Here is a 14542-nt window from a genome sequence, read left to right on the forward strand (position 1 = left end):
TAATGTCACTGGGTGACATTCTATCACTCTGCTCTGCTGGAGCTCAGACTAGATGATTAAAATTGTCCCTTCTGGCCTTAAAATCTATGAATTATTCCAGAGATTAAAAATAAGTCTGACAACTGATGATAAATGTATTTAAGGACCCATATTTAATTAATTTCAGTTAATAAACTAATTCACTAATTTATAAATTCTAAGGACTTGTCTACATGGGAAAGTTCTCTCTCTCTCTCTCTCTCTCACACACACACACACACACACACACACACGTTTTTCATGAAAAGTTCCCTTACATCCACAACACGCAAGGTTTTTTTTTTGTTTGTTTAGCTACCATCTTATCCCACTTTAATTCATTAGCTCAGGAAGTAACATAACTCTTTAGTCTACATGGCAGGTTATGTTGATGTAAGGCAAAAGGCGGCTAATAGGTTGGTTCTGGCCTGCCAAGCTGCTGGATTTGGCCCATGACCACCTCACCAGTGCCCTTACTACAGAGCAGCTGCAGCTGCTTTAAACAGCAGGCTGCTAATTACTATGTAGTCTGGGCAGGGAGGAGAAAGCTTCGCATGCTGTCCCTGCCTCCTAGCAAATTCCCCCAGCTCCCATTGGCCGGTTTCCTGCCAACAGGAGCTGAGAAATTTTGCTAAAGGCCAGTGCAGCGAATGAAGCCTCCTCATTCCCTTATTTCCTGGCCCCCTGCCTCCATGCTGGAGCAGAGTCACGTGGAGCTGCTGCCTCACACACAAGCAGAGGTTCTGCAGAGCTGCTGGCTGGGAGCCACCTAAGTAAACAGCTCCCAGCCAGGCCCTGCCTCTGGCAGCCCATCCCCTTTCTCCCCCCAACTATCTGCCCCAGACCACCACCCACATCCCCTCTCCCCACATCCTCCAGGTCACAACTCTCTACCAGACCCTGCACCCTCTCCTATACTCCTCCCCCAGGCCAGAATCCTCTCCTGCACACACATCCCTCCCTGACCCTGCACTCCATTCTCCTGCCCCACATCACCACCCAAACACTCTGCACATCTTTTCCCCCCTTCTCCCAGGTCAAAACCCCCTCCCAGACCCTGCATCCCCTCCTATACTCCTTTCCCAGGCCAGAATCTTCCCCTGCATCCATAACCCCTCCCGGACCCTTCACCCCAAGACCCGTGCCAGATCATAACCCCAGCCTTAACCCAAACTTCCTCTCAGACCCCACACTCTTTCCTGCTCCCCAATCTTCTATCCCAAGCTCTCTTCTACACCTTCCCCACCATCCCAGACCCCATGTCCTTTCCACAGAAGTGCGGCCCTTGACCACTTACCAAAATCTTGGAGTGGCTCTGGCCCCCCTTAAAAATTATTGCTCACCCCTGATGTGAGGTGTCTTGCATCAATCCAGTTGTGTGTTTGTCTTAAATCTGTGACTCCTGATATGAGTGACCTGTTATTCCAACATCGTAGCACCTCTTCTCAGAGTGGTGTTGAGCAAAAGTCAATGTATAAAGGTTAATTAGCCATGCAGGTAGACACTGAATTACCTTTGTCAACCCTAACAGTCCTCCAGTACCTGTCCCACAATTCCCCACACTGACTGCTCTGGTCAGCAATGTGAAGTCAATTGTCTAGGGGTCAATTAGACTGGAAGCTACCTCTCTCTTATAGAACCCCACAAAATTTTGAAATTCCTTTTCCTGTTTCCCCTGCTTGCAGAGCACTCCTAGCAGCTCTCTGTTGTTGTATGCAACTGCCCAGCTGACTCTGCCAGCCACACATTCCAAATGTGCTCTAGCCTGGAAGAGAGAAGATATATTGGAATTCATGGTCCTATGGGGAGAAGAAGTTGTGCAAGCACAGCTATTGTCCAGCTGTGGAAACATGGACCCTGCAAGCAGATCTGAGAAAGATCATGGGCGAGATCAGGAACAGTGCTGGGTAAAAGCCAAGGAGCTGTAACAGGCATACCAGAAAGCCAGGGAGGTCAACAATTGGTTTAATGCTGAGCTGCAGAGTTGCCGCTTTTATGAGGACTGTATTATGCCATACTTGGTGGAAGAACACCTCCCCTCTCTCTCACACAACACAGCCAATATTTCCAAGGAGCCCAAGTCATAGGACTCTACTGTGAACAGCAAGGAGGGACAGGAACCAGGGGATACAGCTGCACAGAGAGCTCAGACCTGTTTTTGACTTCACTGCAGTCCAGTGAGTCCTGCCAATAGAGCATGGGTAAACCCAGTGCAAGGGAAGGAACCTCAAGAAGAGTGTACGTGAATTTTCCATTTCAGGGGTAGCCCTCTCAGAGTAGCAAGACGCAATTTTTGACTTTTTATTAACTTACTCATGTGAGAAAAGTTAGTGGTACAACCAGGAGAAATAAAGTTGCTATCTTCTTTTTGGTCCCCTCAAGAGTAAGGTGGGAGTTGGCAGAGGAAGCAGAGCAGTTTGTTTGCATACACAGGGATGTCATTTGAATCCTGAGAGATCTCAATTAAATTTTCACAGAGGTACTCTGCAGTCCTCTGCCAAATTGTTCTAGGGATGGCAGCATTATTTTTTTCTTCCCACACCACTCAGTGACAACATTGGCAGGTACTATTGTAGTACACAGCCTAGCCATATTAGCAAACACATTCATATCCAGTGTTATCTCGAGGGAAAAGTTCCATTTTTCATTGCATAGTTTTTCGTGGCTGGAGTTTCTAAAGATCCTGGCATCCCTACCCCACATTAAGATTGATGAACTTACCATGTTGATCAATCAGGTTTTGCAGCAATCTGAAAAGATAACCCTTTTTTGTTGATGAACTTGGAGGCATGGTGAGGAGGGCAACACATGAACACATGGGTCCGATCCATGACCCCAGTGCAATTCAGGAATCCCAGCTGTGCAAATCCAGAAATGACCTCCTATAGATTGCCAAGCTGTATGTCTTCAGGGACAGCAGCATCTTGATAGCAGCCAACACCTCAATGACAGTTGATCTTGCAGCACCAAACTGGTTAGCAACTAACTGGCAGCAATCGAAGTAATGAGTTTCCAGATGGTGATGGCCACATGTTCTCCAGGATGAGAGGAAGTGTCAGGCTGGTGTGCTGCTGCTCCAGGTGAACTCTGCACAGTCCTCTGGCAGAGTAGCTTTCCTCAGCCTGAACATCATCCCAGTTCTGCATGACTATCCTGACCTACCAGCTGGTGCTGGTCAGCTGAGTGCCATGCTCTACTGAATGAAGCTACTCCAGGAAAACATCATGCAGAAGTAATTGCTTGATTTCTTCCCTGCAGCATCACTGTGGCTATCTTCCAAGTCACTCATAGCCATCCATCTGTGAGATACATGTGGAGCAGCCTTTTTATATTAATCATAGTTGGGATAGCAGTGCTCAGCAATCTGCCCTCCCTGATGCATGACAGATGTTTGAAAATTATCCTACTTTGGTTAAACCAGATGAATTACAGGAATTTGTTTGTTTGATCTCAGAATTCCAGTGGGTATCCTGCAATGTTCCACAAAAAATCCAAGCCGCAATTGAGCTAATGGTACAACACTATACCATGGGCTATCAGCTCCAAATGATTTACAGTTATTTTGAAAAAGTGCTGAGGAGTTTGGATGCAATGAGTGACACAAGAAGAAGCTTAAGATGACATACACAAAATGGCATAAACACACTCCTTTGGGATAGCTATACCTAGATAATTATAGTGGAAGAACTTGTGTTGGAAAAAACTTGCCTACGTAGACAAGCCCTAAATGCTTGAAACAAACCCACTTGAGGATGATTCCCCAGGTACAGTTGCCTTTTGAGAACTGAAAAAGGTATTTGTGGAGCTCAAAAGCTTCTCTCTTTTACCAACAGCAGTTAGTATATGGAGGGCTCATATCCTGGGACCAACATAGTCACAAGAACTCTGCAAACATTTCAAGACTATCCATTAGCCAGGTTTTAAGCCATTTAATTTGTGCCTTATTAATTTGATAATGTTCTTATGTTTTAATCAAAATGTCACTGTGGGGGGACAAGTCAGCCATCTTACAGAAGACTGTGAATATCAAGTCAACACTGTTACCTTCATCAATCAAACTTGTATTTCATCAAAAAAAATATTGTTAGTTTGAAATTATCTATTTTCTATAAACCTATATTGCTTTGCAGTAATTATATTACCCTTCTTTTGATCTCCATTAATAGAATCCTGTGTCAGCCATGTCGTTATCTTGCCCTGGAGCATGCAGCACCGTGGCCCCTCGCCCCTCTTCCCAGCAGCCCTCGAAGCTACCTAAAGTGCACCGCATAGAGCTCCAGCAGCAATTTAAAGGGCTCGGTGCTCCGGCCGCTCCCACGGTAGTATGGGCAGTGACTAGGAGCCCTTTGGAATCACCAGGGCAACTACCCTCTTTGCCCCCCTATTGGCAGTCCTGATCCAGATCACTCTGAATCAGTGACATGTTCTCTTCATTCTGCTCCATCTGCAAATTTTATCAGTGATGATTTTATGTTTTCTTGCAAGTCACTGTTAGAATGCTAAATAGTGTAGGGACAAAAACAACTGTTGTGGAACCCCACTGGAAACACACCTACTTCAAGGATAATTCCCCATTTATAGTTATATTTTGAGACCTATTTCTTATCTAGTTTTTAATCCATTTAAAGTATACCATGTTAATTTTATATTTTTCTAATGTTGTAATTAAAATGTCAGGGGTACGAAGTCAAACACCTTACAAAAGTCTAAAGGATCTCCTCAGACAGTTCTTTTAAAACTTTGAGGCAAATTATTTGGACCTGCTGATTTAAAATTTCTTTGGTAGCTCCTGTTTAACATCATCCTGAGATACTAGTGTAATCCAATGATGAGAATATATCCTCTGTTTTTTTCCTCCAAACACAAAACAGAAATACGTATGGAACACTTCTCCTTCCTGCATTATTATTGATAATGCTATCTTTTCCATCTAGTCATGGACCATGACCATTGTTAGGATTCTTTTTGTTCCTAATATATTTTAAAGTTTGCTTTTTATTTTCCTTACTTCTGCTAGCTACAGATTTTTCCCTGTGTCCCTTTGCTTTCCTAATCATTTTTTTAGAATTCTTACCTTATGATTTTTATTAATTACTGAAACTTCCCATTTCTTCCACCTGTTTTTTATTATATATTACAGCTGCCTTCAGTGCCCCGCTAAACCAAGTTGATTTTTTTAACCAGTATAGCTTTCTTTCATGATTGTGGTTTTTTGAGCATCTAGTAAGATTTTTTTAAATTATTTGTAATTATCATTCATATTTTTCTGATTACATTCTTCTTTCCAGCTTATCATACTCATAATTGTTTTCACCTTTATGACATTGCCCCTTTTAAAGCATACTACTGATCTGGATTTTGTTTGGCTAATTATCATTCTGCAAATTAAATTATTTGCCCTCATAATTCCTATTGGGAGGCTGTTCCAGATTGTAATTTCTGGTGGTTAAAGACTTCCTTCTGATTTTGAGCCTGAATTTGTTTATGACTAGTTCATATCCATTTGTTTTTGTGCCAGCATTCTCCTTGATCTTAAATTGCTCTTTACTTTCCCTAGTGAAGCTTTTCCAATCTCCTCTCATAAAATCAGCCTTCCATTTGTCTTGTCAACCTAATAGCTCTTCACTGCACCTTTTCCAGTTTAAATTAATATTTCTTTAATGAGTGACCAGAATTGTCCACACTATTCCAGTTTAGATGTTACCAGTGCATCGTACCATGCCAGTAATAAATCTGCTGAAATGCCTTGCCTAATACATCCTAGTAATGCATTTCCTTTAATCATACTCACATCATGTTGGTGGCTCATAGACATTGACCCAGACACCCAAGGGTCTCCTCCTCTGTCGCTTCTAACTGATGAATCCCCAGCTTCTCAAAAAAGTTTTATTCAGATCTTCTCTTCATACTGTCATAGTTACATCTGGTTTCCTGTTGGGTGCCATCTCCACATTTTTTTCATTGAAGGTGTTATGGACTATTCAAGAATGCCATTTTCTTTATAACCCCCATGTTTGTACCTCCCACATGTGCAGAACTCTGTAATTCAGGTTGTCAAGAAAAATGTGTCAGCAATGTATTAAATACATAGGCAAGACTCTTCATCTCAGCTTTGGTTGTTCCCACACAATATCTGGTTCCCTTTCATTCAGTGGGAAATCACAACCAGATTGCAGATTGGTAATCCTCCATTGAGGTGCAGAAGTGCTCACTAAAGGATTCAGTGAGCAGAACATTTTCAGCATTTGGAGCTTCCTGAACATAGATCTTCTTTTGTGTTAAACAAAACTGAGCAGTTGGTATTTAAGAGCAGGCTCAGTTGGTCAGTTGGGGAGAACTATGGTCCTTTTCATTTGGTGAATGGGTGCTTGGGCCAAGATGATTATAGTTGCTCTGGTGTGGGCAAGACAGAAGTAGTACACCAACTTACTTCTCCTCTCCAAAGGAAAATACAAGATACTATCCTACTGTCCCTGCAGAGAATGATGGAGATTTGAACAGATTTAGAAAAGTCTCATTCTGTTGATGTGCAATATATTTTAATTGACTCTTGGAAACAGTCCACTAGAAAATATCATGCTTTTTCATATGGAAAAGGTTTGTTAAGTGGGTGTCTGAATGTCACCCACTTTCATGAGCGCAACCCACTTCCTCAGATGGCTGGAGTATTAGAAGTCCAGATCCAAGAATAAATCCACTTAGCAGCAATAACGGTGTTTCATATGCCAATTGATAGTTAATCTGTATTTTCATACAACTGAGTTAAGAGTTTTATTAAACTTGTACCTGCCAGTACCTAACTCATTTCCTTCATGGGACTTAAACTTAATATTAAGTTATGTCTCCTCCATTGAACCTCTCTTGAGGTGAACTGTCCATAATATAATAGCAACCACAACTGCCACAAGGGTTAGTGAACTACATTCTTTGATAGCTGACCCTCCTTATACTTTAGAGGGGTAGACGAATTAGTCTGTAACAGGAAAATTTTAAAAAACAACAAATAGTCTAGAAGCACCTTAAAGACTAACAAAACATGTAAATGGTATCATGAGCTTTCATGAGCGCAACCCACTTCCTCAGATGGCTGGAGTATTAGAAGTCCAGATCCAAGAATAAATAAGGAAAGGGTGGAGGAGGGGAAAAAAGGGGGGGAGAGAACATAGGGACAAAACAAAGTAGTTTTTAGACCTTATCCCAAGATCTCTTTCTGAAATAACTTCAGATTTTCATATTAATTTGCCAATATTCTTTTCTAGTCCCATGCACGTAGATATAAAGGAATTTTATCATGCTATCTGGACAAGATTAAGGATTTTAGTACCTCTCCTATATTCTCTATTTCCTCTGCTGGGTATAGTAAGGGTCAAGCAAGTTCTTCTTGGACCTTGGGACAAACAGTGTGAGGAGGAATAAGATTTAATTCCACTTTCATCCTGCAGGTGTAAGAGCTCACTTTACAAGGACAGATGCAATATCTGTTCCTCTTATTGAAATAGGTAAAGTTGCCACTTGGTGTTCAAGTCACACTTTTCACTTAACAGAAAAGCTGTTTGTGCTGTTTGTGAGAGATGTTTGTGAGAGCTGATGTGCAGTTTGGCAGAGTGATACTTTATTCCTTTTAAATTAGGGCTCTGCCTCTCTCCATTCATACTAGGAATACTGCTTGCCAAAGTATATCATGGGTAGGACTATGTAGCAGATACTTGAGAAAGTAAGATTACTTGCATGTAACTCGAGTTCTTCAAAATGGACTCTGCATATTCACACTCCCTACCCATCTTCTCCTCTCCTGTGGACTCCCGTAGTCTCTGCTTTAGCAATGGAAAGAATGGAGGCAGAATTTGGCCTCTTGCCCCCTTTTATAACCACATCCTCGGTATGTGCTTGAACGCTGAGGGGAGGAGCAGAAGAGGTATATGAGTGCTCTGATGCTGCTACCAGATGGTTCCACCATCCAAGCTGCATTGGTCAGCGCATACTGAGAATGGGAATGTGAAGAGTCCTTTTCAGAGAACTATTGTAGCATGTAAGTTACCCTAATATTCTGTGTTTACACCTTGACAATGCTTCTATAATGGATGCTTCAGGGACAACCTGGGGTGCCCTACCCACCTGAAGGGACATATTCTCAATCAACTTGAAAGTGTCCTGGAGCTGAGACTGAGTGTCCTGCAGTTGAGAGCTCTCAGACCAGCCTGCATAATGTTCCTGGCTGTTCTGCAGAATTCCATCATGCAAATCCTAGTGGACAACACTGTCACAGTACACTGTATATAAGAACAAGGAGGCATTCAACGCCTGCCTATCATTCTGGCTAATATTTTTTCATTGTTTCCTTTTAATTTCCTCTCTGTATCCATGTGTTGTTTTGTTTTATATACTTAGATTATGAGCTTCATGGGACAGGGATCATCTTTTTGTTCTTTATTTGTATAGCCAGGACTCACCAAGCGGTGGCGAGTCCTGCTTGCCAGCCGCGCGGAAGCGCACGCTGAACATGCGCAGACCGTGCTGCGCATGTGTTGACCGTGCTGCGTGCCCCCGCCCGCCTAAAATCTACTTGCCACGGGCGAGTAGATTGGCTAATTTGTCAAGCCCTGTTTATAGTCCCTAGTATAGTAACATTCTGATCCATGACTATAGCTTGTAAGGATTATGATAATTCAAATAATAAAATAATTCCCTGTTTGCCAGGAAGCCATCATATAGTGTCAGGGGGCACCTGCTGTTGTACACTTGTTTACCACAGAGGACATCACCAAATTCAGCAAGGATGAATGCAAAGTATTTCACTTAGGAAGGAACAATCAGTCTCACACATACAGAATGGGAAGCGTCTGTTTAGGAAGAAGTACGGCAGAAAGTGGTCTAGGGATCATAGAATCATAGAATCCCAGGGCTGGAAGAGACCTCAGGAGGTCATCGAGCCCAGACCTCTACGTCAGGTGGAAGTGGCAGCACCAGAGGCAGCCAGCCCTCAGCGCCACCCAGAGTGTGCCACACTGTCCCCCCACCTTTAGAGTCATCTGGAGTGCTCTGCATGGTGCTCCAGGCAGCAATTTAAAGGGCACAGGGCAATTGCCCCCTTCTCTCCACCTCTCCCTCCACCTACCCTGACTTCTACCCTAAGGCTTGGTGTTACATGCCACTGTAAGTATTAAATTGGAGCTTTGGTTGGTTCTGCCTGTGACTGGACTTAAAGAGCTTACATGTTTGTACCTCCAGCACATGCTGTAAGGAAAGCTTTTTGCTATTTAACTACAAGCTTGTTTTGAACCATCAAGTTGTGAAGCCCACTTTTTAGAAGAAATCACTTGTCATGTTAGATGTGGTCTGATATCAACTTGCCGTGTGTAACTCTTCTAATATTCAGTCTGATGTGATGTGATTACTACATACACTGTCTGAATATGGATGGTATCCTTTCACTGATCAGGTGTTTGTTTTCTCCTTCTCCCTCTTGTTCTTTGCTTTACATCTGCTGCAACTCAGTGGTGTGGGTCGAAACTGGGGCTGGGCTTCTGCAGGCAGCAGTATCCTGGCTGAATTTGGTACTCTGCACATGGAATTTGTCCACCTCAGCTACCTGACTGGGGACCCTGTTTACTACAACAAGGTTAGTTTTGTGCTCAGTGTCTAGGAACATAAGAAGATTCAAGGTTGTGTACTGTGACAATGATTAGAAATGGCAGGGTCTGATCGATTACGATTATGCTTTTTGGTAACAGACAAATTATTTCATTTTTTGCATTTATGTTACCAGAATACATAGTTTTCCAAACCTGAAGTTTGTGAAAACAAGGTATTTTTTATTTGTACACATATTTAGAACTGGAACTAATGACATACCTCTGAGTGAGTAGCTACTAATAAAAGGTGCCCATCTAGAAAACCCCTCAAGAAGACTGTTTAATTAAATTATTAAAAATTGCTGTTAAAGAAGAAAGTTGAGATTTAAACAGTCGTTGAAGGTAAATCGAAGTTATTTTTGGTGATCCTGACTTTTTCTTTAATTTAGGTCATGCACATTCGGAAGTTACTTCAAAAAATGGACCGTCCTAATGGGCTTTATCCAAATTATTTGAACCCAAGAACTGGGCGCTGGGGTCAACGTGAGTATTTTTGACATTTTTTTGTGTAATTAAATTTTATCTTATACATTCAGAAAAATTAATTGGAAAAATAAGTTTGAATGTAAGAGAGTGAGAAAGATTCTAAAATTGAGGAGTATAAAGAATATATAGCATTATTTGTATTTGAACATCAAAAGGGTTTCCAGAACATAAAGTTGTTTAATGGAATTGTCTTTTATTTATTACCTCTCCAGTGATCATTTGGCTCTCTTGATCAACTCTTACTATACTTTCTGAAAGGCACTTTCCATATTTCCTTCTCTCTCCCTCACTTCTGTTGATCAGCAGAGATTTCAGTAATAATTATCAAGCTGGAAACAGTTTCTTCGATTTTCTTTCACTTGTTCTTCCCACTTTTGAAGGGTTTCATATTTCTGAGAGCCAGCTGGCAAATAGATATCACAGTTTGTGAGAGTACTATTTAGAGGTAATTATAACTTGGCTGTCTGGATTTGGTGGTGGACTAACGGACCCTTCACCCCTAGCTTGCAGGTTGGTAGTGACAGAAATATATAGCCAGCTGGTTTCTGTTCAATGGCCTGTGTGATGTGAATTGGTATCAGTCTAATTTCTAACTGACAAATGTGTGCATTATAAAAACATCCTCACAAAAGACATTAAAATTGGACCTCTTGATGGCAATGCAAGCAGAGAGTCCAAACATTAAGTAAGTTGTAGAGACACATGATTCCTTGACTTAATTCTTCCTGGGCAGAGTTGAAGCCATTAGTGCTGCTATGGTATTGTATTTGTTCTTGCACAAAGAGAGTTCTTTTGCTCCAGTGCTTGTTAATCCAGTGTATTTCATTTAAATAAACATCTGTCCAGTCTGGCTTGTCACTTAGAGAATGAATTCTGGTCCAATTTGAAGTCAATGGGAGATTTTAGTGGGTCCAAGGATTAGCCCTAAATGTTGCATAAAAAAGCCTCCGCCAGACAGCACGGCTGGCGATCGGGGCTGCCATGGTTCGGCAAGCCCTGGTAATAAGTGTCATGTTAAAAAAAGGAGAGAAGTTAAGTTGTAGCTTTTGTCTGCTATTAAAGTCCTTTCATCCCATGTGATTTTTGAGATTCAGCTGGAGCTGATAGCATGGCAGTGTCATCTGGGTACTTCTTTTTGGCCTGGGGTGGTCAACACATTTCTTAAGATCAGGATGATAAAGGTTTGGGGCCAAAGGAACAGTGGCAAGGCAGCCATGATGGTGAAGCTCACTTCAGTAGGTTCTGTCAGTTCTTCCTGTCTGTTCTTTGTTGTTGTTGCTGTTGTTTTTTGCACTTTCCCCTCCAAAGCTCTTCTTTAAAGGACCCCAAAGGGAGGGATGGGTGGCATAGCCCATCACTTCATCATTTTGTCCACCATGTAGGTCTAGTATCTGATATATCAATTTTGGCTCTTTAACGTTTGTCTCCATATCTCCTGTTTTTAACCAGTATAATTTTATCACAGTCCTAGAACCATATCAGCGTGGCCTTTTTGTTTAGAGTGATTGAGTTATTCTATCTCCCTTTCATATCTTTCCCCGTAATTATTTGTTACTAGAGATCATTTTAACATTTTTATGACCTTTTCCATATTTTTTACACAGAAGTTCACAACATGGGTAAATGTATAGGCTGAATTATCACAACAGTGACCTTCCTTTTCATTCTTATGAGTCCTTTCAGATTTCTGCTGATGCATGTTGGCTGGTCACAGCATGAGCGTGGAAAGCTTGAACTGCTTTTGCCTCTTGCAAAATACCAGAGTCTGTTTTTGTGGCAGCTTTCATCTGTGCTAAATTCACTTTAAAGAAAAAAATGTAAAAGCTGCTTTGAAACCTGTGTGTATTTAATATCTCCCTTCCTTCCATTTCCCTTTGTAACTGATTTTATAAGACATAATTCACTTAATACAAAGACATTCTGTGTGTTGGGGCTTTTCAGGTTAGTTGATGACATTGGTGCTAATACAGCATGCCTCAAGGTCCATTATAAATTCATACTTTTAAATTTACTGCCATTTACACACTTTTGCCAACAGATAACCATATCACATGTAACTGCCTGGTTGATACTACAAAGTTAGGTAAATGCACAGTACCTGGCCTCAACCTAATTATGTATATGTCTACATTCAAATTAATCTCTCACTGATGTAAGTGCACCATTACGGCAGCATAATTAAACACCAGCTCCGTCAATGGCATTTAGCCAGGTCAACATGGTATAATTGATTCAATGTGAATATAGATATTGCATGACTTATGTTGACTCTAACAGTTTTCCAGCAGTTGTCCTGCAATGCCTGACACTGACCTCTCTGGTCACAGTTGTGAACTCCACTATCCAGGATTCATGGAGACTAGACTGTACCCTACCCTCCCATTAAAATACCTCAAAAGCTTCAGAGGGGTAGCCAAATTAGTCTGTAACTGGAAACGCATAAAAAACAACAAATAGATTAGTAACACCTTAAAGGCTAACAAAACATGTAGATGGTATATAGGGTTGCCAGATGATTGAAACAAAAATACTGAATCGTCCCCTCCCCCACCCGCCGCCCCCAAATACCGGGAAAAAATTCTATTGAAGAAAAAAAAGGGGAGGGGGGGAGAGACCAAAGTTGTTGAGCCCTCCCCCCCCCAAAAAAATTATATAAAACAGCATGTCCCCTTAAGAGTGAGTAGAGATGGGAACAGGGTAGCGGTTGAACACTAAGACCCAGGGGAGTCATTGCTTCCCCTTGGTCTTTTTGCCGGCAGCCATTTTGTGCCGGCAGCCTTGCAGAGCCAGGTAAGCATCGGGTCAGGGGACTACGGGGGGGAGGAGGGGAGAGGCCGGGCACTGAGTATTTGTAGGGTTGCCAGGTGCCCAGCATTTTAATCTCCTGGCCAGGGAAAAAAATCAGAAAATACCGGACATATTAGGTGTCTGGTATTTTCTGATATTTTTTTTTACCGGACAGGAGGCGAAAATACTGGACTGTCCGGGTGAATACCGGACACCTGGAAATCATGAGCTTTCGTGGGCACAACCCACTGTGTATGTTTGAAAGGCTTTTTCCTGATGTGCTTAGCTTGGTGAGCACACCTACCAATTCTCCCTTGTTGCATGCAACTGCCTCACCAGTCATGCCAGCTACCTGCTGCAGTTGTGCTCCAGCCTGGAATAGAGAGGTGGTATTGGACCTCCTAGGCATGTGGAGAGAAGAGGCTGTGCAGGTACAGTTCAAGAGCAGCTGTACAAATGTGGAATCGTTAAGAGGACTGTACAGGGAATGCAGGAGAGTGGTATGATGGGGATCAGCAGCAATGCTTTGTGAAAGTGAAGGAGCTACAGCCGGTATTCCAAAAAGTTGGAGAAGCCAACAGTCTAATCAGTGTCAAGCCACATGCCTGCTGCTTTTACTCCTACCTGCCTGCCACTACACCACTTGGTATATACCCCACCAGCGTGCCATAAAGCACTGTGGATATCGTTGATGAGACCAAGACACAGGCCCCTGCCATGCAAAGAGGAGGGGAGGCATTCAGAGTTGTTTGCTTATGTACACTGGGGTGTCCCCTGAATCCTCCTAAGAGATCTGGATAAAACTGGAAGCACTCAGCAGGTCTCTCAAAGTTTCTAGGGATGACAGCCTTATTTCTACCACAGTAGGACACTTCCCATACCCTCCATGATCGCCTCAGCAAGCGCCATTGAAGTAACAAGCTAGGGGCATATGGGCCCAGGCAGCATGGGGTGCTACCAGCAGCTGTGCTTCATGTGCTAGATGGGTAAATTACAGTGCCTCATATTGAGTGAGGACATTGATATACAAGGCATCACAGAAACTTGGTGGAATGAGGACAATCAATGGGACAGTGTCATAGCAGGGTACAAAATAGAAGGACAGAGCAGGTGTTGTGGTGCGGGAGTGGCACTGGGAATTTTTCTAGCACTGAAGAGATTTCCTAGTGACAATTGAGACTCCAGCATTGTAAGCTTATAGAATCATAGAGCTGGAAGAGACCTCAGAAGGTCATCAAGTCCAGCCCCTTGCTCTAGGCAGGACTAATCCCAACTAAATCATTCTGGCAGGGCTTTGTCAAGCCGAGACTTAAACACCTCTAGGGATGGAGACTCCACTACTTCCCTAGGTAACCCATTCCAGTGCTTCACCACCCTCCCAGTGAAATAGTTTTTCCTAATATCCAACCTGGACCTCTCCCACCACAACTTGAGCCCATTGCTCCTTGTTCTGCCATCTGTCACTACTGAGAACAGCCTCTCTCCATCCTCTTTGGAACCTCCCTTCAGGAAGTTGAAGGCTGCTATCAAATCCCCCCTCACTCTTCGCTTCTGCAGATTAAATAGACCCAAGTCCCTTAGCCTCTCCTCATAAGTCATATGCTCCAGCCCCCTAATCA

General features: G+C 42.6%; 1 protein-coding gene across 2 annotated transcripts in view; it reads left to right on the forward strand.

Moving 5' to 3' along the window:
* Nucleotides 1-14542, forward strand: part of MAN1A2 (mannosidase alpha class 1A member 2) — a 229958-nt gene that overhangs the window by 155680 nt on the left and 59736 nt on the right. For both annotated transcript variants that reach the window (XM_006135741.4, XM_075904629.1), the window contains exons 7-8: nt 9514-9637; nt 10040-10133. In XM_006135741.4, the coding sequence (XP_006135803.2) occupies nt 9514-9637; nt 10040-10133 (218 nt within the window). The remainder of the gene's footprint in view (nt 1-9513; nt 9638-10039; nt 10134-14542) is intronic.

This window comes from Pelodiscus sinensis, chromosome 1 (genome assembly GCF_049634645.1).
Source record: "Pelodiscus sinensis isolate JC-2024 chromosome 1, ASM4963464v1, whole genome shotgun sequence".
NCBI classification, from domain to species: Eukaryota; Metazoa; Chordata; order Testudines; family Trionychidae; genus Pelodiscus; species Pelodiscus sinensis.